The sequence below is a fragment of the Condylura cristata genome, unplaced genomic scaffold, assembly GCF_000260355.1.
Source record: "Condylura cristata isolate star-nosed mole 26May11 unplaced genomic scaffold, ConCri1.0 scaffold00016, whole genome shotgun sequence".
Taxonomy (NCBI): Eukaryota; Metazoa; Chordata; class Mammalia; order Eulipotyphla; family Talpidae; genus Condylura; species Condylura cristata.
In genome coordinates, this window is record NW_004567117.1 from 11,764,421 (window position 1) to 11,791,962 (window position 27,542).

The window sequence follows — 27,542 nt, forward strand, 5'->3', positions numbered from 1 at the left end:
ATATTTTCCAAAGATTTATTTATTTATGCATACAAATGCAGAAGTGCAGGGGTTGAGAGGGTTCATCAGAGACAGAGTAGGGAGCAGAACAGGCAGATGGACTGAAATACATTGCTGAGAGGAGCAGTGGGTGAGAGAGGAGAGGAGTGCTGCAACATGTGGGTCTCCTCCTTAGTCAGGGCTTGACCTCATGCTGCAGTGGCTGCAGATAGCTTCATAGCACTGCACTTTAACCCCTTGTGCCACTAGGGAGGCTTCACATAAGTTTTTAAATGGAGGGAGGGGTATCTGTGTGTGTGTATGTCTTTCCCATTCTCCAGTCTACCCTCTGTACTGTTTTCCTGAGTTGATCCAATGATATGGAAATAGGGTTTCCTAGAACTCCTGACATTGTTGTGGAAGTATCAGTTAATCCAGGATTAAGAGTCATCATGTTTATATTTAAACCGATAGGCCAAATGCCATCAGGTACAGCCAGAATCTAGTGATTCAGCTCGTGACTACTGCTAGACCCTGGGTCCATGGCTGGATCAGCACAGGCATGTCTTAGTCATTTTATTCATCTCAGAGAGAAGATGACTGTATATTTTTATGTAAGATTAGATTTTATTTTTTAAAGATTTATTTATTTATGCATACAGAACTAGGGTACAGTCCAGAGGTGCGGGGGTGGTAAGAGGATTCACTAGAGATAGAGTGGGGAGTACAACAGGCAGTTTAACAAAGTACACTACTGAGGGGATCCTTGGGAGAGACAGGAGAGGTCTACTGCACTATTTGGGTTACCTCTGGAGCCAGGGATTGAACTCGCACTAAAGTGGCTATGGCCAGCTTCCAGTGTTGTTTTTTAACCTGCTGCACCACTGGGGAGGGCCAAGTTTGGATGTTTTGATGAAACTACTTAACTGTAGTATATGATATTACAGTGTTTATTGCAAAATTTGAAATATCTTGCTCAAACGTGTCACCAGAAAATTACCTCTGATTCTTGACTTGTAATCTAGTTAAAAAGATGACACAGCGAAAAACTTGTAGTAAATAGTACAAATCTGAATTATATACATTATGTATTATCAATAGATCATAAGATCAACACTTCCTAAACTATGGAAATTTAAAGAGTTCAAATTTTAAGCTTTTATTAAAATTACTGCTCTTAGAAGTATTGTTGTTTGTAATAATTTTTTTCATCCAAAGTCCAAGTAACTGACTTTAGTCATTTTCATATTATTGTTGCTTTATCCTAAGTCTTAAAATCAGAGTTCTCCAACTTTGTTGTTCTTTCTGAAAATTACTTTTTCTATATCTTTTGAATTTCTGTATGAATTTTAAAATTATTAGTTTCTATGAGTTTTCTTTTGTACATACTAGATTTATTTTTAAGTAGGTTATGTTGATGGTGTTGTAAATTATATTGTTTTTAAATTGAAAATTTCTTATATATATTAAGAGAAAAAAGTAGTAGTGTCCAGTGTTTTTTCTTTCTCATGAAGAGTTAGTTTTTTGTGTTCTTTACTACTGACAAATTTTAACTATGAAACTTCATTCTTTTTCTTCAGGGTAATGCAAACCTGGATATCCAGAATGTGAACCAACAAACTGCCTTACACCTTGCTGTTGAAAGGCAGCATACCCAGATTGTGAGGGTATGGTATTTACTAATATGAGTGTTTGCTTATAATATGCTTTAAGCTGGCAGGTTTCTTCAGCATCTCAGAATTTAAATGATATACTGTTTGATTTCTGAAGAGTCATATACTAAGATATAAAAATCAGCTTCTAGACTAATATTTTCTATCAGGAGTTCTAATATTTATTTTAAGAGTTTGTATTTAAGATGAGAAAATCTTAACAGTGATATTCAGTTCTATTTTGTTGCCAAATTTGTGAATACACACAGTATATCAGATAATTTCAGAATAATGTATTAGTTTGTAAAAAGTACTTTCCTTCTTATTTGTATATTTGAGAGCAGACTATAATAATTGTACATTTGCTGCATTGATTCCAGGCAATGAAATATATAGTTTTTCTGATCTGGAGATTGCAGACCAGATTTCTGGATTTTGTAGAATTATTTTACAGTTATTTTGTAGAAAGCCAGTGATTTTATGAGTCAGCAGCATTAGCATCACTTGGTGCTTGGTAGAGAAGTGAATTTTGGGCCTCACCTCATACTAAGTGAAAACCTCTGAGTGGGAACTCGCAATCTGTGGTTTGACTAGCCCTCTGGGTAATCCTGCTGTGTATTCAAATTTGAGAAATACTGATTTAGAATGACATTTTATGTGTAACCTTTTTGGAACAAAGGGGATAATTTGCCAAGACAAAGTGTGATCATTTGTTTGAGATTGGTTTTTGTATGGTATTTACCTAAAATTGGTAGCCTCTGTAGAAAGAATTAGGGAAGTTATTACAGCACTGTAAACAAAGTCTTGTGTGAATATACATCTACTGCTTAAATCACCTACTGACATGTTATCAGGCAGGCATTTCATGTAAGAGGTTGTTTTCTGACTAACACTTTACATTTATATGAAACTCTTGCAAAACATTTTTCATTTATCCCTGATATTTGGAATTTCCTCATGGCGAGATATTTGGAAAAAATTAACCAAAGAAAAGAAAACAAATAATAATGGTTGCTTGTTTGTTTTAATAGTGGAAGACTGTTGAACATTGCGATTTGGTCATATTGAAATTATCCAGATAGCCCACATATCTGAAATATAAAGGAGGAGAGTGTCCTAACTTGCCTTAGTTAACTTGATCTTAGAGTGGTGAATTTTCATTTCTTTCTGTTTTCTCTAATGCATTGTATTTAAATAACCAGCACTCATGGTCAAGTTATAAGGAACCATAGGGATATAGAAAAGTGGAAAGCAAATACATAAAAATAATTAATCTTAGTGGCAGCCCCTTCAGGTAGTCTAGGACACTTAATTGTTACTCTAGGTGATACTGTAATTTCTTGTGGGCATGGATACTTTTGCAAAATAAGATGTCTTTCTTTTGTAGCTTTTGGTCCGAGCAGGTGCCAAATTAGATATTCAGGATAAGGATGGGGATACTCCTTTGCATGAAGCTCTGAGACATCATACTTTATCTCAGCTACGGCAGCTCCAAGATATGCAAGATGTGGGGAAGGTGGATGCTGCCTGGGAGCCATCCAAAAACACAGTAAGTAAAGATAAAGCTTTAGTTCAGAATTGGCAGAAGCATCTTTTAATGTACAATCTTACATTTACAGTTAATTTAATCTGCATTTGATGAAAAATTTTTTTTCTCACCATGAGTTATTTGGTCTCTCCTTTATTTACTTTAGCCATTCATATATATGTGTGGTAGTATTTTGTGTCTGCTAAAACCTTTGTTGTTTATATTGTTGAGATGTTGAGCTTTGAGAGTTCTTTATGTAATTGTCATCCAAGTTCTTTATCAGATGTGTTGTATGCACACATTTTCCCCAGTCTGTAGCTTGTTTTTCATTCTTTTTAAAAATTTTTTTAACATCATCCTTCACTTTGTGCATTTTTTCATCTTAGTTGCAATCCCATGGGCTTCCTACCACCAATTCACCCATGTGCCATCACCACAGTCCAGTGCACTCTTCTCACCCCAGTTCCGATCCCATTTCCCCTCCCACCCCCATAAAATGTCTCTGGGTTATAGTTGTTCATGTTTTTACTCTACTACCTTTGTTTGTCTTTCTCTTTCTCTCTCTCTCTTTTTTTTTTTTTAAACCCCCTGATCCCTGATGCTCCTGCTATGAGTGAAACCATCTGGTATTTTTCTTTTTCTTTCTGGCTAATTTCACTAATCATGATCCCTTCCAGCTCCATCCATGTTGCTGCAAAAGGCATGAGTTTATCTTTTTTGATTGCTGATTAATATTCCCATTGTGTATATGTACCACATCTTTTTAATCCAGTCATCTACTTTTGGGCATTTGGGCTGCTTCCATGTTTTTCCAATTGTAAATAAAGCAGCAGTAAACATGGGGGTGCCGGTATCTTTTTCAATCAGTGTTTTTGTGTCTTTTGGGTAGATACCTAGGAGTGGGATTGCTGGGTCGTAGGGAAGCTCCATGTTTAGCAGTTTGAGGAACCTCTAAACAGTTTTCCATAGTGATCGTACTAGTTTGCATTCCCACCAGCAGTGCAGGAGAGTTCCTTTTTCTCCACATCCTTGCCAACATTTGTTGTTGCTAGTTGTTTGAAGATGTGCCATTCTCACTGGGGTGAGGTGGTATCTCCTTGTGGTTTTAATTAGCATCTCCCGTATTACAAGTGATGTTGAACATTTTTTCATATGCCTGCTGGCCATCTGCATCTATTCTTTGGAGAAGTGTCTTTTTAGCTCTTCTGCCCATTTTTTGATGGGGTTGTTCACTTTATTTTTGTTGAGTTTAATCAGATCTCTGTGTACCTTTGTGACCAGTCCTTTGTCATTAGTACTGTTTGCAATATTTTCTCCCAATCAGTGGGGTGTGCACCGTAGTGTTTTGTGTTGTGTCTCTTTTGCTGTACAGAAGCTCTTTGACTTGATGTAGTCCCAGCTATATATTCTTTCCTTCACTATCATTGCGTTGGGTGATGTATCTTTAAAGATATTATTAAGGTGATATCATGCAGAGTTTCACCTACTTTGTTTTTCATTCTCTTAATAATTTTTGGAAAAGCAGTTCTTAATTTTGATGAAGTCTAACTTATCAATATTATATATTTCTTATCAATACTTTCTTTCATTGTACTTTTAGTGTTCTGTTTGAGAAATTTTTGCCAAAGTCAAAGTCATTAAAGTTTTCTCCTATTTTGTATTAGAAGGTTATAAAGTTCTAGCTATTATATTTAGGTATATAATTCCTTGATTTTTATTTATAGTATGAGATACAAAGTACATTTTTTTTCTCATGGATATCCAGTTGTCCTAGCACTACTTGATGAAAGACTCTTTCTAATGACTTGCTTTTTCTAATGAATTACCTTTATCTGTAATCAATTAGGTATACATGTAAAGTCTTTCTTAAGATGGTATACGGTCTATTGATTTGTGTCTTTGCTTTTGTGATGCCAATCCCGCTGTCTTTAATTACTGTAGTTTTAAAATAAATGTTGAAATCAGGTAACTTTCTTCACCTTCTTTTTTCAAAGGTGTTTGACTATTCTGAGTCCTTCAAATTTCTTTATAAATTTTGAATCACTTTTAAGAATGTGAAGGGGTTTTGAGTCCAAAATGTTTGACAATTGCTGCCTTTCTGTATGACCATGGTTAATTCTTTAATTCTTTTATTCTTCACTTTTCTCTTTTAAAAAGAGCAGGGAGGAGAAAGTACCTCCATAACATTGTTATAAAGATTAAATGAGTTAATTCATGGAAAGTGTTTAAAGTAGTACTTGGTCCACTATAGATGCTCCATAATGTTAGAAATTAATGCCTTTTCACATGTTTGAATCAGTTACTCAGTCAATATTTATCATAACTTGATTTGTTTAATTCTTTGTTTCTTGACTTAATTTATAGGTATTGGTCCTTCCCTTTACATTTTCCCTCCCCTTTATAGTTTTTCAAATTGTCCTCCTCTTTCTGTTTTTTCCAGGGCCAAATAGAGTAGGAAAAAGTAGTATTTTCTGAGTATCTGTCAAGTCTTGTTCTTGAATCTTACTGATACTGACTTGAGGTCTGATTTTGGTCCTGTGTCATTCTTGAAGTGTCACATAGTTGGATAGATATTTGGCTAAATTGAGAACTCTTTATTCTACCTCTAAAACTGGAGAGTAGTTTGATTCTCCAACTATATGTCTAAGAACAATGGTGGTTGGAGGAAGGAAGAACAAACATTAAAGTCTACAACTCATAAGAGTCTACAACATGCAGACTATAAGTACTTCTTACATATGTATTATTATATATACTGCACACACAGTGGTAAGAATTGAAAATAGATTCTTAAAGGAAAACAATGACTTTTTATTTGATTGCAGTTAATAATGGGACTTGGTACTCAAGGGGCAGAGAAGAAGAGTGCAGCATCCATTGCCTGTTTCTTAGCTGCCAATGGTGCTGATCTTAGCATTCGAAATAAGAAAGGCCAATCACCTCTTGATCTGTGTCCTGATCCAAGTCTCTGCAAAGCACTGGCAAAGTGTCATAAAGAAAAAGTCAGGTTTGTATTATTTATTATCATAAAACTCAATATTCTGTATGTGAAAGTATCATGTGGTTTCATAATGGGAGTCTTGATTACTTGAAATTTTCTTTGACTTTTCCTTTGTCCTTGTATTGACTTTTCCTTCCTTAAATATTTCCTAAAGATAACATGTCTCTTATTCTGTTATATTTCTACCTTATTAAAATATATAATTTTTGCTTTATAATCCCAAGAAACTTTTCTAAATTTCTATAATACTGTTAGAGGGATTTATATAGAAAGAAAGATCTTTCTGGTAAAATTGATGTGACTAATGTTACCTGTATTCAAAATTTTAATAAACTTTTCCAAAACAGTTTATATGCTCACTAGTAGGTTTTATATCACACAAACTCTTAATAATTCTAGTACCCTGGAAGTGACTAAGAGGAACTCAGTAAGTGCTAATGAAGGACAGTGGAATAAATCAGTTCCTTAGGGTTTTCTTTAGAAATGATCATTTTATCTTTTCTAAACTATGTCAGTGATTTTAATTATTTATGAATTACTGAACTTCTTATTATGAGGTATTTTAGACATGCATTTATTCATACAATGGTACTGTGTAATTATCATTGCCCTTTATAACTGACTCTTATCATTGAACATGTCAGTATTGTGCTCTCTTGCCTCTCACAATTTATGTATATGATGAAATGACATCTGTTTGGGTTCATGCAGAGAGCTATGTCACAGGGAATTTAATGATATGAAGCATATATATTTCTTAAGGAGCACTTACATTACAAAAAGGAAGAATGCCTCAAAACATATTTATACAGGCACTATAGTTACTACAGTGATAACATTAATTCTGGAGTACAAGTAAAACCACTGTGTGTGTTTGCACATGCAAGCATATTCATGAATCCTAAAGATTGTGGTAGAACAGTATCCTTTTTCTGTTATTATAGATTTGATCATATATGTACATCTGTGATTTTTATCTATGCCTCTGTGTCTGCCTGTGATGTCTGTTTCTGTCTGTCTCTCTCTTTCTGTCTGCCTACCTACCTACCTAATCCATATAATCTATGCATTCTCTCCTTAAAGAAATGTCAAAGCATACTTTCTAAACTGACCTATCAGTGTGGACTCTGATGATGCTCATTTTGACTATAGTTAAGATAACTAACATGGGTTCTAGTCAAGATTTTTCTGTCATTCCTCTAACTTTCAATGCTGGTTTTATATCGTGAAATCAGGTTCTGAGGGAAAGAAAATGTGTTTATGTGAAATTTTTTAGTAAGTTTTTTTTTTCTCTCTCTCATTTCTTTGGAGAGTCATCCTTTTCCATTGGGTGAGGATTTGTTCAATTTGAATGTTGAATAGTAACAGAAATATGTAAAGATACAGAGATGTATATAAGAAGAAAAATATTCTATGTTTTATATAGAGATGATAAAATTTTATTTTTTAACCTAACCAAGGCTGTTTTTATGTTTACTGATAATGCTCTAGGTGTTTTTAAAAACAATTTTGTCATGAATTTGTACTAGAAATATTTTGATAGCTTAATTAGAAATATTTTCTTTTTATTAGTGGTCACGTGGGTTCTCGAAGTCCCTCTATGATTAGCAATGATTCTGAAACTTTAGAAGAGTGTATGGTGTGCTCAGATATGAAGAGAGATACTCTTTTTGGTCCATGTGGGCATATTGCTACCTGTTCTTTATGTTCTCCACGAGTCAAGAAATGCCTCATCTGTAAAGAACAGGTTCAATCCAGGACAAAGGTAATACATTTTTAATAAACCATTTTACAAAGTTTTTTTGAGGCTATTGTTAATGATAAATCAAAAAATATGATGTCGTATGTTTAATTTTTTTCCTAACAATGACTTAAAGTAGGAAAGTAATTACACAATTATCAAGAGACCAATGGTGAATTGTTGTTTAAATGTAAACTATAGTAGTTTAAAAAAAGTAACCTACTGTTTATTTTCAAACCCTTTATAATATAAATTCGTTTTTTACTTTGTGTTATAGTTAATTATACATTGCACCCTTTTTTGAGTTGCATAGGTGGTTTTCTATTGAATTCATCTTTGTGAAACATCTGTTAATTTTCTTCAGTAGAATGTCACACATTCTTTATTTGATTGTTTGTCATGGTGTTGTTTAATTTGTTTCTTTATCCTCTCTATGTGTTTTCCTGTAAACTGATAGTTAGATCTTATGACTTGATTAGGATCAGCTTAAATATTTCTGGCAGGAAAACTTCACAGATGATACAGTTTATTTTCTGTTATGTCCCACCAGTAGTCAGATAAAGTCTACTCATTCTGCAATTAGCAGTGGATAACTTTTGTATCCATTTCATTTTTTAATCTCACCTAACTCTGCTTTTTGAGAGGGTTTACTCTTCTCTGGATTTTTGGTTTCATTCTTATTCTATATAACTTTTTGCTTTATCCTTGACTGTACTGCCTTACTCATTTTGGTTTGCTGAAATAATTGATTTTCCTGTTTAGTTTTAAACAATGTGTGTGTGTGTATGCATGTATATGTAAAGTGAGATTTAAATTTCTTAATGATTTCTGTAAAGGTGAGTAGTTTAAATCACAAGATATGTTTGTTTCCTTTTGCCTCATTTACAAAGCTTATACTTTCCCCATTCATTTATTTTGGTTCTCTTCGAGTTTCTTATGAGTTTTATTATTTAGAAAGGAACTGGCATTAATTTTCCCTACATGTCTCATATGTCCTGTTGGTGATTATTACATTTTCACAAGGAACCTTCTAACACTATGTATTTTTGTGCTCCAAATGAATAAAATTTTTGACCTAAGAAGGGATTCACATTTTGGGGGTAGTAGAACTAGTACTGGTGTAACTGCTTTTAATCTGTTTGTGAAGATGAAGAGAATGAACTAAGAGCAATTTATTGTATGCCTAACACTCTATTGGCATTTTATATATTTTATTCTGGTGCCAATCCTACTTAATAAATGTGGGTCATTTAACTTGGGATTTACAGTTTGTTTTAGTTACCTGCTAACAATATAACAACTTGGAAAAGAATCTGAAAGAGTAACAATTTAAAACATTCTTTTATTTTTATATTGGCCTGTGTATTGTGCTTTTGTGCTAGAAACTTAATTAGATTCAGTCCTATTTCTGTAGTGAAGATAGAAATTACACATAGTAATTCCTTGCTAAAAATTTGTAATCTCTTTGCAAATTTGACTCAGGTTACAAGTTACTCTTGCATATGGATTTATAGGTACCTTAAGAGGGAGATAAGTAAGTTGAAAGGCCCTAATTGACAAAAGTAGATTCTCAAATGTGGAATGATCCTAATTGGTCAAGTAATATGTGCATAAGGAAAAGCTGAAGCTCAGTTAAATGCATTGACAGTTGGGTCTTCAACACAAGTCTTAATTATTAAGTATCTGTTTTTCCCACTGTATTAAGGTACACAGGCAAAATTAAAAGCAACTTCCTCTACAAGGGAAGTTAATGAAACAGGGGAAGGAAAGAAAGGAATATGCTGTCATTTCTAGATCACTTTTGAGTTCTTAGAATTAGCTTTCAACTTTGGTATTTTTAATTACAGAGTTTTCAAACCTGTAGAATAGTACAATAACTAACACAGCCGCCAAAGCTAATAGACTTGTCAGGTTGCTTGCAGTCTTTGAATGTAAAGAAATAGTGACCCCAAGTGGTTAAAGGATAATGAACATTCTCACTGAAGATACACAATAAAACTAGTATTTGGAGGGTAGTAGAATACACATGCTTGGAATTTTTTTTTTTTTTTAGCAATTAAGGAAATAGAGATAAATTGAATTATTATTAGCTATTCCTGTCCAAATAACAAAAATAAATTGAAAAAGTGCTAACCAGAAAAAAGTGAAACGGCATTTCCCATATGTGACTGGAGACTGAATAAATATGTGCATGTTTTTGAGAGAACAGCTATGCTGGCATTTTGTGTACAAACCTTTCCAATAAACATGGCTTGATTAAGTAATTCCATTCCTGGGAATATAACCAGAAAAATAAAAATGAAAAAGCTATGGTTACTAATAGGGAAATGGTTAAGTGTGGATAAATAAATCATTTTTAGATTTCTTTGCTAGATTATTTTACCTGTAGACAGTTCATATACATAGACAGTTATGTTGGGGATCATTTAAAAGTTAGCACATCATTATATAGAGATCAGTGTATTAAATGTTGATTTTATATTGGATCTCGAACTAAACAATATGCATAACATGTGATTTACTCTTTACCACTTTGTGAAGAAGATGTCTTCTTTGTCAGATTAATAAAAATGCCTCCCACTTAACAATGTTAGGTAATTTGTTGCTGTTGGAAAATTTGAATTCAAGAGCATACAGGTCTTGACTAACTATGTCTCTTTAGAGCTTTCTGCTGTTAACTATGTAAAATCTATGTGCTGGTAATGTTCTAGGAAAGAGAGCATCTATAAACATATGGTGAAGTTAAAGATGAATAGTGGTCATTATTTTCACCAGTAATATTAAATGACCCAAATACACAGATGAGTGAGAATGTGTGTCAGAAGAGAGAAGCATAGGTAGAAGGTAAATGTGAAGTCAAGGGTGCTGGGGCAGAGGCATAAAAGAACCAAGGTTAGTTAAGACACTCAAAAATCATTTTAAATGGGAATGAAGAGGAATTGAAACTGAGGGAAATTATGACTAGGCTGTGGAAGACTGTGGCTCTAACCAGTGAAGTTTAAAGTACTAGTTTAAACATTGCATTGGGTGGAGTTCCTTTGATGTGGAAAAAATAGTACAATGCCCCTTGAGTCTTAGAAGTCTGGCTAATCCAGTAAATTTTTGTTTATATTAGAAATCTACTTTATATTTATCATTTGTTTTTACTTTTCTCTAAAAACTTGTTTTTGAAAAACAGAAAATTGGTATTTGGTCCAGTTTTCTTGATTTGAGAGGAAAGGGAATTTTTCTCTATCATTATTTTGAACAGAAGGGGGGACTGAAGTAGAAATACAGCGTGGGAGCCAAGAGAGTAGAAGATAGAGAAGTGTGTGTTAAACTCTTGCTGTGCTTAGAGTGTTAAGAGGAAATATGTGTGATGCAAGAGGAACTGTTAGAATTAACTAGATTTATCTGTAGATGTTGACACTTTGTGTTGTACTTTTTTCCCCCCGTAGATTGAAGAATGTGTGGTATGCTCTGACAAGAAAGCAGCTGTTCTTTTTCAACCTTGCGGACACATGTGTGCTTGTGAGAGTACGTAGCCTATACAAAACTTCCTAGTGTTATAAAAATAGAAAATGAAACAAACTATATATTTGATTTTTTTTTTGATAATTCACAAACAAAAAATTGGGTGGGCTTCTAATTAATCTTCCATTTCTTTCTTTATACTCAATGTCCATATATCCCTTCTTGTTCCTGAAGATGGGCCCTTAGGCGGCAATGGGTTAAAGCTCAGCACTGCAAGTGAGCAGCAGCTGCTTCAGTGCAAGTTTGAGCCCCAGCCCAGGAGGTGATCCACATGAGAGGAGAGGCAGACCTCTCCTGAACCCATCTGCTGCTTTCCTCATCCTCAGCAGTGTACTTGTCAGTCTGCCTATTCTGCTCCCCATTCTGTCTATGGTGAATCCTCTCACCATCCCTACACCTCTGACTTGTACCCCTGTTCTGTATGCATAGATAAATACATGTTAAAAAACAAGACTGAAGGTGCTGTGTTCTACTAGCTTGAATTTTCATCTCATTTGTATTAGTACTAATGTTACAGGGCAACCCAAGGTGAACTGGGTTGCCTGTCTGGGTCCTCACCTGCACCCTTAAGATTTAATTGTACTGCAGCCACACACAAAAAGGGTCACTAATGGGTTTATTTACAAAGGGGAAAGGAAAAGGTACAGCCTAGGGAAAGAGAGAGAGATACAAGTTAACTAGCATCCAACCAGTTCCACTGACTTGGAACTCCAGTAACACTGAAAACTGATCAAGAGCCAAACAACCAGTCACCAGCCACGTGGTCCAGAGTAAGAGCGTCTAACATGGCTCCCTCAAAAATAGCCCCCAGAGTCCCAGAATGCCTGCTTAGCTCCAAACTTTGGTCCTCGCAGTTCTCCCCATGGTACTGCTGGGAGTTGTAGTTTCAGTGACTGGAATAGGGGGTGGAGTCCACAAAATTCTGCAGTCTTCCTTCAGGACATCATTTCCCCCTAACACTAAGTGATCTCACAGTAGAAATTATTTTCAAAAAATAAACATTTAAAATATTTACCGTAGCCTTTTTTCCCCACCTGTAAAGTTAGCACATCTTTAATATTGCTTTTCTGGTTTAGTTTTCCTTCTACAGAACCACACACAACAGCCATTTGTAGCTATAATTTCTAGTCTTCTTAACCTTGCTTAACCTCTGTGGAGCATTTATAGAAAACTTTTCTTTGTGAGAATAATATGGAGGTTTCTAAGAGATAATTAAAAATACATCTTAAATATATTTTCTTGAAGGCCTTTTCTTTTTATATCATATTCTTGTTCTTTTCAAGCCCATACACCATTCAATATTAATATTTTCCTTTTCCCTTTGTTTTTCACATTTGTCAATGAAGAGTTTTAAACAAGTGTAGCAGCTTACATCTTATAAATGTTCCCATGGTACATGGGAACATGGTATTTTCTATTATAAAATATTTAAGTAGGTGTTGATTTTTAATATTACATCTGAGTAAATTAATATATAAATGTATGATAGTTTAACTTCAGTGACATGGATTTTCGTTAAGCCTTGGTGTTTTTCCTTTCTATCTGGCAGTTCTTCAATTAAAGAAAGGATCAAGGTTTTCTACTCTAACATTCTGCCTTTGGTAACTGTTTCTGTTTACTGAAGATTAGTATATTGGCTGTTTTCCACTGTCAGAGGACACATAGAATTCTGTTTCAAATAAAAAGAATTTAGGTTCCTTAAGTTTTCAGATGCCAGGGGTTTCTGTGATGGGTCAAATAACAAATATTTTTGGTTTGGTGGGCCACATGGTTTTTGTAGTAACCACTTAACTCTTTCCAAGTACTCAACTCTGCATTTGTAGTAACAGCCACAAAGAATATGTAAACAAATGGACTGGACTGTTTTCCATTACAGCTTTATGTAAAAACAGGCTCCTGGTTGGATTTAGGCTATAGATTGTGATTTGTTGATCCCTGTCATAGACTAATGTGATATTTAAGAGACATGAAAACTGGTTGTAATCTGTGGTTGATAACACAAATTCTAGAGCCTTAATGTAATATTATTTCTAGGAGTTTTTGCATTGTTTTGCTTTTCAAAGTAAGAAACAAGTAACTTATTAACTTTGAATGTGTGTTTCCTCATTTATCTTTACAAAAACACTATGAAACAGTTCATTGTCTCTATTTTATACTTGGTTACACATTTATTTGCTAGGAAAGGTGATAACAACAATGAGAGATGGGCATAAGGGAAGGAGACTAGGTTTCTGTGTGTCCTCATAAACTTCAATTATGAGACTAAAGATAAGTATTGCTGTCAAGATGATAAAAAAATGTGGTCCCTACCTTTGGTCTTACAAGGAGCAGAACAAAGAAATCAAGCATAAATGGATTTGTAAGCTTACTGAAAGAAGTTGAAAATGTCCTTCTTTCAAGGAACATACAGTAAAGCATTTAGTCTAGTATCCACTAATGTTAAGCAGAGTATTGGAGCCTTGAAAGATTATAAAGTACTTTGGTCAAAGGAAAGAGATTACAGTAAGTCTTTACTCAATGATGAAAAGTAGAACTTTAAATCAATTTATAATGAAACTGGGTCCTCAAGTAATGTTTTGTTCAGTGTTGGTTTGGATTCATTTTCTTTTTCACCAGTTTTCTGATGAAATGGTGTTGGTTTAATGTTGTATGAGGACCTGTTCTATAATCCTTTTGTAGGGACCAAAGAAAGGGGTTATGGAAATAATGCAATAACCTAACAATTAAAAGAACTTAAGATGACTGTGGCTACTTATTACATACAGAGGCAATTAATCATTTAAATTTAAGAGAAAATTCTGTCTGTAAAGACAAATCCCAAACTAGATTTCTACTAATATTATTTCCTATCTAGTGTACCTTACATAGTCCAGCGTGAAACTCATAATATTAACCTTGACAATGATTCTGTTATAAGGTAGTACATAAGCTAAGATATGGAGTCTTTTTTCATAGTAAGTACTAACAGAAAGAATGTATGTGCAGGTGCTCTGTATTGCTTATGATTAATTGGCAACATTAGGTATAAGATAGCATTAATAGTCCACAACCTATAATTATGCCATGGTATTTCTTCTTTTTTTAAAAAAAAATTTATTTATTTGTGCATACAGAACTGGGTTATAGGCCAGAGGTGCAGGGGTGGGGAGCAGAACAGGCAGATCGAGAAAGTACACTGCTGAGGAGAGCAGCAGGCAGGTCAGGAGAGGTCTTTTGCTTGCGCCATGTGGGTCACCTCCGGGGCAGGGATCGAACTCTCACTGAAGCAGCCACAGGTTGGCTTAGCTTCGCAGTGCAGCACTCCAACCAGCTGCGCCACTATTAAGGGCCTGCTATTGTTCTTGAAATGAGAGTGAATTCTGCTAATCTACAGCTATTAGAAAGATAGTCTATTATGAAAAAAAAATGTATTTTTCTGATTGTACATTAAAAAGTAGTGACTGAGCAATTTCCTTATTAGGTTATATCAGTTTGATAGAGAAGGACTCAAATTGTTCAACATACTTTAGGAATTTTAGAGTTAAGTCATTTACAACAGAAAGTATTGTTGACAAAATATCATGTGAGCAACCTTATAATTCTAGTATTTGTTGAAATTATCAAAATTTGAGATCTTGAATTATTTATTATGCTACTTGTTTAAGAAAACAGAAACCCCGTTTCAGAATTTATTGTAATATATTAGAAAATGTATTGTTTTCACAAGTATGTACTCTATTCTAGAGGCTACCAATAGAAAATACACATCTAGAGTTGATAACATCTTAAGAGAAAGAATTGTGTCTTCACATAACTTGTTTAATATTTAATTTCACATTTAAGTTCTAAAATGAGCAGAGGGATGTAGCCTTTTATTCATGTCCTCTCTAATGAGAAGTGCCCTGCTGCTATTTTCCAGACTGTGCTAGCCTGATGAAAAAGTGTGTGCAGTGCCGGGCAGTAGTTGAACGAAGAGTACCTTTTATTATGTGTTGTGGAGGGAAAAGTTCAGAAGATGCCAGTGATGACATCTGTAAGTAGATTTTCTTAAGCATTTTTTTACCTTGTTCTCTTGTTGGAATTTCTATGACAATCTCTTCCCATTTATAGTTCACTGTTCCTTATAAGGCATAAGGTAAATGAGTATATAGAACAATAGGTGTGGTTTTCTGGTATTCTTGTCATGTTACAAGAAACCTGAAATTACATTTTTCTGATTCATGAAGTGATTATAGAACTTTAAACATCAATCTGTTGACAGTCTCTTTGTATGACATAAAGAATACTGTTGTATTCTTGTTTGAAGAAAATTTGATCTTTTTAAGAGAAAGTGTAATGTATTTGGGGGGAGACAGCATATTACAGTTATATTTTCAGTTTATACAAATATTAAACTGATTACATGCTAGGCTTACCTGGTGCACTTAGTTACTTTTTGGAATAGTAACTAACTATAGATATAAGGTATAAATAAAACAAGTAGGAAGATAAATAAGTCACTTACCTTTTCAGTAGTACAGCCATGTGAAAATATTTTTCATCTTTGCATGAGATATTACTTCGATGATCTCTTTGATTTCTTTATTTTGTGAGTAGTTAAGAAAGAACTTTTGTATAGTCTGTCCAGGGTTTTTGTCATAGTACTGGTAGAGCGGAGTAACAACCCCAGAGAAAATTAACTAGATTAAAAGATCAAGAATCTGAAAGTGGAGAAAGGAAGAAAGGATCTGGAAGAATAGTGAGTTAAAATTCCCTTCCATTTTGCAGACCACAGATAATGGCCATTTTTTCCTGAAGTTCCTCATCTCAAATGAGTAACAACAATGAGAGATGGGCATAAGGGGAGGAGACCAGGTTTCTGTGTGTTCTCATAAACTTCAATTAAGAAACTAAACATAAGTATTGCTGTCAAGATGATAAAAAAAATGTGGTCCCTACCTTTGGTCTTATAAGAAGCAGAACAAAGAAATCAAGCATAAATGGACCTGTGAGCTTACTGAAAGAAGCAAGTAGAGCCTTAGAAAATTAGAAACAGCTGTAGATTAGGTATTGCTGAATTAAATATGATTAGAAATTAATCTGCCAATCTTTTTTGAAGAATATAAGTGAAGAAATATAAGATGAATGTTACTGCTGTATATTTTGTTCCAAGTATGAAAAATACTTTTTAAAGGAAATTCAGATAGCGGTGAGTTTCTAATAAAGCAGTAATAACTTTGGAAATAAAAGTCATTGTTGTGTCAAAACAGTCATAATACTTTTATCTGTATTTTAGCAAGTGGAACTATTCCAGTGTTACAAAAGGACAAGGATAATACCAATGTCAATGCTGATGTGCAAAAGTTGCAGCAACAATTACAGGACATCAAAGAGCAGGTAATAGTGATTATTTCATGGTAAACATGATTCTAACAATGACACTCAGTAGTTTCAATAAACTACTATTGTTTTCTGTAAAAGCGTGGTTCACATTAATATATCTCTTATTATATTTAAATGTATGTCATGGATAATATCTGATTAGAAGTTTTAATCAGGCAGTTTCCAAAATAGGAAACACATAACCAACCAATAAACATGAAAAATGCTCAACCATGTTAATAATTGGGAAATTAAAATTAAACTACAATGAATTGCCTTTTCTCACTTGTTTGAGATGAAAAAAACTGTTAAGAACTTTCCATATGAAGTGTTAGAATCTGTAGCATCCATAATTCATACACTACTGTGGGAAAGTAAATTACTACACTTTGTGAAAACTTGTCATCATCTAGTAAAACGATAGCAGGATATTGTTTGGATATATACTTGTACAAAAATTTAATACCTATAAAAATTAAAGGCAAGCTACGATTTTGTTGGTCTGTCATGGGCTGTGTGGAAAGGGGGTATGAGGGAAGTTTTGAGAGTACTGATACTCTATTTTTTATCTGTGTCCTGATTACGTGTGTTTGATCAGTTTGTGAACTTTTATTATACAGAACATTTTGAGCAAATTTCTGTATAGATGCGGTACTTCAGTAAAAAAGGGAAAACGCAAAAACAACTATGTAGATACACAACACACACCCCCATTCATACATACATCATAAAGACAAGCAAGTTAAATGCAAAATTCAGAATTTGTGGTTATCAGTGAGGAGTTAGTTATATGGAAAGGACAGTGGAGGATGTTTGACTTAAAAGAAAGAGTAGCATTCCATGCTTTAAACTTGTATTATAGTGTTCATGTTTTATACATACCAACAGAAGTATTCTTTTATACTTATTCAACATTTAATAAAAGCAACAATAAAATAGTTAGTCAAAACTTGTAGTTATATGGTAAAATTTTTTTTATTTGGTTTTGTTTTCCCGCACCATTTGACCCAACAATTAAATTTGCTTTAAAGAATTGACAAAAATATGTATTCTTTTTTTTCAAACAGCCAGATACATAAAAGGTTTTATTAATCCTCTCATAAAAAATGCACAATCACCACAGATACAGATAAAGTCGCTGCACAATCTTTACCTCTTCTGTTGTCCAGTCTCTACTCACTGCTAGACACTTCATTTATTTTTGCTAGCACCAACATTGGCCTTTGCATTCCCCCTGACTTTCTTCATTCTGTTCTTGAGTTCCTTTCACTGTTTTCTTGAGGTCTTTTTTCTTCTCAGACAGGCCATGTTTTGTTTTTACAAGTCTTGCAAGTCTATATTGGAGTTCCATTTTTCTTTGCATAATCCAAGGAATCATAAACTATGCCAAAGCTAGTTGTATTGCCACCTCCAAAATGGGTTCTGAATTCAAATGCAAAGATCACATCAGGGATTGTCTTATACATTTTCACTATTTTCTCCCAACTTGCAGTCTCAGGCACTGTAACCTAAGAAGGACATTAATGATTATTTGTTTCCATTGAAATAGTCAGCGGGTCATGAATTTCCTAGTCTGGATAGTTACCATGTCATTCACGATGGTGGTAGATCTGGAGGCAGCAAGGGAGGAAAAGAAAAATATATTTTCTTTAGGTTGTCAATCAACATCAGTGCTGTCACCCATGCAGTCAGTAGTCATCACCTTTTCTATTTGAAATGAAAGACAGTAGCATAATCAATATACTGACCCAGGATAACTAATTAGTTTACCTTCTGATAAACTAATATAGAATTTAATATATATATACTAGGAATTTAAACAACCATCTAAATGGATAAGAAATATATGATTTAGCTTGTTTTTTTTTTTTTAATCTAGCCAACAAGTAATACTAGTTGTATAATGAATATAGATTTACAACTTCTCAATATAGGACCATTAATATAGGAACATATTTAGCTTCTATAAATTCTTCTTTAAAATGTTTTTCAAATTTGGAGACTCCTTAGAATCTTGATTGCCTTTCCATAGACTTATACAGGAAGTTAAAAGTGATTTTGCACATATCTTCTGTTGAAAGCATTGTGAGTTAAAATTTTTTATATAATGAATGGCAACACATTTTTCAACTCTATTATGGATTGTTAAAGAATAACTCAGCTCTAACTTTATACCAAAGTTCAGCATTTCAAAGAAGCTTCTTTTCATAATATTCATCACCATATTTTATTACTAAAGTATTTAAACAGTTACAACAAATCTAATTTTCAGAAGAGTAATGGGATTTTTTATTAGGGACCCTTTCAAAGTTACTACAAATAAAGCAGAGAGAAATTTTATCTGAGTAACTCTTTTTATTAGAAATCTACAGTTTTCCTCCTTTTCCTGTACTTCCTTAATAGACAAAAATTAATTTTATGTGTAACTTAACCCAAGCTGCACAGATGTGTTTGCTTTTGAAAGTAAGAGTTATTAATTAACTATATAGTTTTTGAAAATTAATGGAAAATAAACTATTTTAATGACTGTAGAAGGCTGGTTTGGCTTTTTAAAATTAAAAAATTAAGATTTGTAAAGAAAGCTTTACTTCTTAAAACTTTAAGATACATAAATGTGAAAATTTGGAGGAAGGATGGGATTAACAGACTTAAGTAGACTTAAATCGCAATAAAAATATTTTCAAAAGTATATTTTCACATAATAAAAAGGAAATATATTTAATTGAATTTATAATCTGGAGGACATATTAGTGAGATCAAAAAATATACTTTGATGATATTATAGTTTAGTCAAGACTTTTCAAAGAGCCAAAGAAAGAATCTCCAAGGCAGTGGAAACAAGCCCTCCCCCCTTTTTCTTTTCTTTTTTCTACAATAGTCGCAGGTATTGTCAAATTGGGTATAACTATATTTTCATAAGTGCTTAAGGCTTGGTATTTATTAGTGTAGACATACTTGCTTAGTTATTTTGTTTGTATATTTTTAAAGAAATTTGTGATTCATTTTGAGATAGCCGGGTAAAATGTTTTTATAAATAGAAAATGCGTTTTTGGAAATGAATGTGACCTTATAGGTATGTTTTCACAGAAAAGGATACTTAATGTACTTTTAAACTCTTCATCTTATTACTATGTAATTAAAGTTAATTATTTTTAGCTAGTGGGATCTACATTGATAGTAATCCCATAGTAGTTTAAAGACAAGAGCTCTAGGGCCTTTTCATATTGTTTACTTTGGGAAATTTTTAATTCCATTAGGCCCCAGATTTTTTGAAGTGGGAGTTACGATCATGCTGTGAGTGTATCCTGCCAATCATAGTGCCTGGTTCTTAGTAACAGCTCATTGCTGTCTCTTTGGTAGACTTTGGTACACACTGTGTTATTTTTATAGAAGATCAGCATAATACCTAAAGTTGGGGAATCGCTATGGGGCTGTTTTCATCCATTATCTGTTATTTTTTGGTGTTACATTTTGTGTTTTATAGTTTTTATTTTATGTAGTTTTAAATACTGTCTTGACAATGCAACCAGTATTTTCTGTTTTCTATCAGTATGATATTTTAATTTTTTTAAATTTTAAGTAAATTTAAAAAATGATTTGAATAAAATAACAAAATTGTGTAACAAAATTGCTGCATCACACTTTCAGCTATAAAGTATCTCAGCATTTGTTACTTTGTTATATCACATTACAGACAATGTGCCCTGTGTGTTTGGATCGTCTGAAGAATATGATTTTTCTCTGTGGCCATGGAACATGCCAGCTCTGTGGAGACCGGATGAGTGAATGTCCTATTTGTCGAAAAGCTATTGAAAGAAGGATTCTTTTGTATTAACTAAGAAACTCATTGTGTTTTGTTGTCTGAAATATTTGGTCATGAGATTTAGTAAGCTTTTAAGCTAGTTGGAGGTTCTAAGGAATTAATTTTTCTATCATTTGTTTTTACTAGTCTAATTAGACTATAAGTGTACCAGAACAAAAAAAAATCCTACAAAACAGTGTTGAAAGCCATGTTTCTTTCTTTTTAATTTGCAACATCAAATCCATGTAATTCACAGGCTAAGGGAAAATACTTTAAGCATCTCCTGTTATTTTTGTTTTTATTGCATTTTCACTGATAATTTATATTTGTTAGACCTTAGAAGACACACTTTCTTATGACCAACTATTCTTCAGTTTATGTTGATTTCACAAAATAAGTTGACATAGGCACTCAGAATGTTAAACACCAAATGAAAGCAGCAAGTCAAATTATTATGCCACATATATTAAATGGTAGAATTATAGAATAAAGTCTACATAGTTATGGGAATTTTGAAGCGAGGATTCTTTTTTAAGATAACATTAAGCAGTCCTACTGATTGTTCTGAAATCTTAAGAGTAAATGAAAACATAGAATGAAAGAACAATGACTTTGCATTTAGCTTATTTTCTAGATTTAAAAGGAACATTGTTTAAGCTGAATTAAATTGTCACTTTCAAAATGGCTAATAGACTTGAAAAATAAGTTCATAGTAGGGAACTGAAGGGGAAAAAGTATCCAATTATTGACCATTAACAGTTGCCTTTCTTTGATTTATAAATTATTTTGTTCAGCCACTTAAAAAAATCTGTGAAAAGTAAACCTCAGTTTTCTCAGTGGTTACTTATTCAGACTTACTCTGACCAGTCAAATGTTATTGCCCTGTTTGAGCCTCTGAGGTTCAATTTAGCTTTTTTCATGTTCTGAATTGTACCCTAGTAAGCTGAGAAGGATAAGACATTGTTCAAAGATAGCCATGTTTTCTTTTCCATTTCTATTAATTCTGGTAGTGTAACTGGTTCTGTCTTCATCATAGGCCTTATTCTTCCATTTTCTCAGATACAAAGCTTACTATCAAGGAAACAATCTTTCTTTATACCTAAGATGAGAATATTATTTAAACTGCCATCAAAATCGAAAACATAGTAAATGACCAAATATAAATAATTTAGGAGTGACCAGGACATTTACAGAAATATGTCTAATTACTTGTAGGTTTTTTTTTTTAACTCAAGCTTTGACTTAGCATGTCTAATAATTTTCTCTTTTGAATGAGCAATCTTACTACATCTATGATAAACATACATTTAAATAAGTGTTTTGGGGTTCATTGCTGCTAGATAATAAAAGTATTAACTGTTTACTGCTAGATAATAAAAGTATTAACTGTTTACAGTAGCGACTACCATATACTGTGTATAAGCTTACTCCTAAGGATATCTTTTCTGTAGCTTTTCTTACCACCCCCACAGGCCCCCACCTTTTAAATCTGGTTATTTCTGGTTTTTGTGCTTCAACACTAAATTTGAAAGTACGAAGTCTCTAGACCTCAGGTAGTTTATTTCTGGCTATTTGATGGCTCCTTCTTTTTGCAAGTGCTGGTGAAAATATTGATGAGCTTTGCTGGCTGATTATGTAGTTTTGGCAATTCCATGTTTGTGTTTAGCTGAGTAACATTTAGAACAGTAAAATTTTTATAACTTTTAAATTTGAAACTTTGTATTAACTATTAAGTTAGTAATAAAGGGCCACTGAGGCTGTTTTTTAAGCCATATTTTAAAGTTATGGGCAAAAAATCTGACGATATTCACATAAAGAAATAAGCAGATTATTTTCTTTCAGAATTAAAGACAGTTCATGTCAGGATTTTCCTTTTGTTTTCATGCGATAGACCATCCATCTCTTTTCCCATTAAATCATTGATAAGGAGTAAACACGTGGCTGACTGATGGCATAGTTTGGCCAACCAAAGAATCATATGGTCTAGAGCTCTACTTAAATGCATTTAATTTGTTTTCTAGGTTGTTGTGCTCAAATGTATAACCCCTTAATGTCAGTTTTATCTTCCAGACTCATTTATTTCCTCCATATAAAAAAATATAATAATTTATAAACCATTCAAAAGTTAAAAAGTTGCTCTATGATGCTATATTTGTCTGTTTTCTGTTTCACCACTTTGAAATTTGTTTAATACTGTTATTTGTATTCATATTTTCAAATATCTGGAAAAATATTTTAAATTTATTTGACTTTGTAAGAATAAGACGAAGACCTTAGGTCTTTAGGTGTCTTTCCTCTAACTGCTGAACAATGAACCTTCTACCTCTTATATGTCTCTCAACAATATTTTCCCAATTAGCTATGTTTCCTTCTCACTCTCTCTTTATCCTGTGCCTGAAGGACTTTGTAGTTTCCCTAGAGTCATTTAAGAAAGAAAATGGACATGCATTCATTTAAAGTTGTCCTTACCGGGCTTCAGGAGCTAGATATATAGCATATAGAGATGTATGGCTAACATCTTTGTGTGCACAGAATCTATCACAAAATTTGTGTTTGAAATAATTTGTAGTCAAAGGATCTAAAGGTACTGATAACAATTCTTACTAATGTTTCATAAAAGTTGTTATTAAGTAGTATTTTGATTCTTTCTGTATCCACTCACTTCAACCACATTTTCTGCTCTGTTCTTCTAAGATTGTCAGCTTTGTTTCCCAAAACACACAACTTACCTGATGGTGCTATGCTGTTCATTTTTTGTTCACATAATTTAACATTCTAACTACTTATACTGTACACACATTTAATTTCATTGGGAGCAAGAAGGCTGATTTTCAGAGAAGATTGTTTTTCTATTAGTGTAGAAATATATTAGACAAGTAGTTAGTTTAGTTGACCAATTTATGTTTGGTTAAGATACTGGTAATTTTAAACATTTCAAATTAACGACCTAGCTGCTAAGGTGTACAATTAATTGATAATGTTGAAAACAACTTTCTTAAATGTATCTCTTTGATGACTTTAGCCTGTAAGAACAGTTTAGCATATGGAAATGCATGCTACCTAAAATTTGTTCAATTCAGATTATAAAGCTTGCTGGGTCATTTTTACATGATAGGGGTGTATTGTCCTCACATGTGATACCCAGTTACTGTCTTTGGCTTTTACGAATTCTAGATCTTTTGGATTAGGAATTAAATTTGCAAAGCAAATTAGTGATGGCATATAATTGGAGAGTAGTAGGGAGTTGCAACAGTAGGAAAAAGAAGTCAGTGTTTGAGTGTAGAAACAAAATGAGATCATGTAGATTTTATTAAAGCAGCAAGTAGAGGATATTTAATAATTGAATGATAAAGATCTTTCAGCCATATTTTGGCAGAATTGAATTGACAGTTACTTTGTAAGTGATAGGTTTTAATACAGCTTGCTTTAACATCCAAAAAGAAAAGCATTTTCCTCTCAGTGTCTAAAATATTTTATACTAACTTCTGTAAAAATTGAATTATTGGAATAGAAGATTTTTTGCATTTTTATTATGGTAAAAATATACAATATGAAATTTACTATCATAAACATTTTTAAGTGTGCAGCTAATAGTGTTAAGTATATTTACAACATTGTGAAACAGATAGCCAGAACTTTCTCACTTTGCTAAACTGAAGTTCTATACCCATTAAGCAATTACTTCCCTTTCTCTTCCCCCTACTAGAATAGAATGTTGATAAAATTTAAATAAAGAAACACCTGAATTATCTTAATAGTTTGTTCACATTAGTAACATCTGAAGTTACTGCCAGTAAACATCAGATTCCTAAAATTTGAGAGATAATTTCTTTTCTCCCTCCCAGTTATTAGCAACCATAATGGAGTAAGGCTTGAATGTGTGTTTACTGGAAGAATTTGTTATTTCCTTTTGAACCAGAGGGGAGAAACATTTTAAATATTAGAATTATGTTTGATTTGAATTTGTACTAAATTGGGAAGGTAATAGATACTCAAAAATGATGTATGCCTTACTGAAAATGTTACTTGTCTTTAAGTCTACTCATAACAGTTTCCAAAGTATTTTTTTCACACTAAAGGCAACCTAATTTTATTTCTTGAATATTATGATAGGAATGTTTACTAATATACTTGATAATCATAGCTAATCTTGGAACATTACCATATACACATTAACTATAGCAGTATTAACTAAAGATATATTTCTTTAAAACATTTAATTTGAGGAAAAATGTTTCATGCTGTCTCCTATGTACATTGCTTTGCTAGAGTAAGAGGAAAAAGCCTTCAGAGTGAGCTTCAATTTATTGATGTATGGTAAGGAGTGGGTGAGACTGGAGTATAAAAATATGAATTAGCGAGTGGAGCTGCTGAATTAAAATTGCAAGTTGATATATTAGTGTTTTCAACCTCCTTTTCTATTGGAATATTACTTTTTCCAGCATTTATTCTTACTTGTGACAGAGGAGAAGATGCAAACCTGAAGTTTAAATTGAGAGGTTTATTTTTTGCAGATTTAAGCAGTAGATAGAGGAAAGGTGACTTGCCACATCAATTTGGTGCCTAAGTCCATAAGTACAAGCTATAATTGACATGTATAAAATGTGTAAGAAAGATAATATTGATGAATATTTTACATTTCCTGTATAGTCAATGTGATTTTGTTTCATAAACATGACTTCATTCCTCCAAAAAACAAAATGGTCTTGTAATTTTCTATAAGATAAACAAATGTGCCATTTTGTCCGAAACCTATAATTTCAGGAAGCTATTGAAAGTTCTGACTCAGGGCTTTTTAAAGTTTAAGCAATTGTTAATTTTATTTTGGAAAATCCATCTGCATATTCTTCAGTGCCTTGAAAGAATTATTAACTTGGCAACACTAATAAAACTTTATAGAAGGTGGTTTTAGCGCATGTGTGTCAGTATACACGTTTGCACATCATATTGCTTAGTGTGTATAATAGCGATACTCCATGTGTGCTGGGCTTGGGTAATTCTTTAAAGGGAGTTTTCTAGATATGCACTTGATATCTCCCCCCCCCACCTGACACTGATTATTATGGCCATGACACTGTTACCAGAAAAGTAATTCTATATTAAGGCATTATGCAAAGTCATGTATTAGTAGCAACTGGGAATTGGAGATAGGGTTCATCGTTTGCTATTTTAGTATGAAAAGAGATTTGTTTTATACATCATAGAGTGTCTTCCCCTCATATGACAAAAATACCTTTAAGTTAAAAATGTTTTTAAGGAAATTACAAATTGCATGTCATTTGGTAATACTAGTCTTAGACTAAATCCACAAAATTGTTTTTCTGTTAAGTTCAGTATGCTTGTGTCATTCTAAATATATAGTATATCCAGTGATAGAATGCAATTTAATTGATTCAGCAGTATTTTGCTTTGTATTTTAATTTTTTTTTTTTAGTTTTTACTTTATTAAAGTCTTGTTTGTGAATAGAGTTTCTGTATGGTAAATGATTATTGCGTACTAGCTTTTATCCTAAAAAGTGCTTAGCAAGAACTAAGCTTTTAAAAGTAAATATAAACATTTACTGTTAATAAAACCTGTGCCGTAATACTATATAGTACTTTTCTCTGATCTTTTGAGATTTCTCCTTATAGAAATATATGAGTTTTTGATTCTTGAGGTATTTGGAAACAAATCTTAATACATAAATCTTTTCTTGGAAAGGAATCGTTTTTGGGAAGCAAGGATGCACATTTCCAACTCATGTAAGACATAGGTACCCACAATTAGAAGGTGTTCACTGCAATTGCAATTGTTTACAATTTAAAGTACCTAAAGGGCCAAAGAAACTTTTCATATCTAACATCTCACACTCTTTCAACATTAAGATACATTGTATGGGCAGTCTGAGCGAGATAAATTTGGTAGAATCGAAGTCAGTCAGACAGACTCAACTTTTTTCTAAAGGGGGTTTTTATTCCTCTTCATAGCTCAGATGTAGATTTCAGATTCAAGAGGTATAAAGCAGTCGTATTTGACCTTTGTAGTGTTATGTGACTAAGTAGGTAAATGTATGGTTTAAGGGTTTATTTTTCAAGTTAATAGAAACTTATTTGATAAGTTATTGAGAGGTTGTCTAGTGCTAGGTCAAAAGTACTAAGTATGTGTATCTCAGATGCTTAAGAGGAAAACTATCTGAAAGAAAATTCTCATTGTTTATTTGAAAAAAGTATATGTATTCAAAATTGTGAATTTATTTTTGGATAACCTCTGTATTTTTGGGTTCATTTCAGTTGCTATATTATTAGATATTTCATGGCAATATTTTTTATTAAATTGAAACTGTATAGGTTTTTATAATAAAGGCATTTTAGAAAATCATAGTTTTTTATCATTGACAATTATTCACAGAAGCTAAATTTATTAGCCTTATAATGTTCTGTTTTCACTTATTGACAATGAAAATATTTAAATAGTACATTGCAAAATGATAGCGATTTAGAGATAGAATGAATGCATGGAATTAAAGCAGAGCATCAAAAATTAAATCAAACTAATTGCTAAAGAATGATCATTTGGCTAATAATTTTTACCCCTTTCTAACAAAACCAGTTGATAAGTCATTTTTAGTTTGTTTATATATATAAAAAATATATAAGCATAATATGAAAGGGTAAGATGAGATCAGAGACCAGCAGCCACTGAGTTAATGACTTATCTGTGAGACCTTTAGGCAAGAAGCCTTTTGCAGTAATGCTCTAGTCCTACATAATTGTTGGTGCTCCAGGGGTCTTTCATACCAGAGCCTCAGAGTCAGCTGTGGCAGCTCTTTGAAAGGTAGGTTTTCAAGTCAAATATTATTTATTTTTCATATATTTTAGAGTGGTACCCTTCTTTCCCTTCTGTTTATACAAAATGCCAATTTAGTATCTTGAGTGGAATGTTAACACAGTCGGGGGAAGAAACTTTTATGGTTATATTAACCCTGATTTTTATTAATTTTTAGTTT

At 32.8% G+C, this 27,542-nt stretch overlaps 1 protein-coding gene and 1 pseudogene across 1 annotated transcript in view; one reads left to right on the plus strand and one right to left on the minus strand.

Moving 5' to 3' along the window:
- Nucleotides 1-24,064, plus strand: part of MIB1 (mindbomb E3 ubiquitin protein ligase 1) — a 102,932-nt gene extending 78,868 nt beyond the window's left edge. The window contains exons 14-21 of the mRNA XM_004683780.2: nucleotides 1,560-1,646; nucleotides 3,019-3,180; nucleotides 5,985-6,166; nucleotides 7,733-7,925; nucleotides 11,339-11,417; nucleotides 15,313-15,426; nucleotides 16,669-16,769; nucleotides 20,449-24,064. Coding sequence (XP_004683837.1) covers nucleotides 1,560-1,646; nucleotides 3,019-3,180; nucleotides 5,985-6,166; nucleotides 7,733-7,925; nucleotides 11,339-11,417; nucleotides 15,313-15,426; nucleotides 16,669-16,769; nucleotides 20,449-20,589 — 1,059 coding nt within the window. The 3' untranslated portion in view covers nucleotides 20,590-24,064. The remainder of the gene's footprint in view (nucleotides 1-1,559; nucleotides 1,647-3,018; nucleotides 3,181-5,984; nucleotides 6,167-7,732; nucleotides 7,926-11,338; nucleotides 11,418-15,312; nucleotides 15,427-16,668; nucleotides 16,770-20,448) is intronic.
- On the minus strand, nucleotides 17,936-20,045 carry LOC105853703 (annotated as a pseudogene).
- Nucleotides 24,065-27,542: the final 3,478 nt, after the last annotated feature.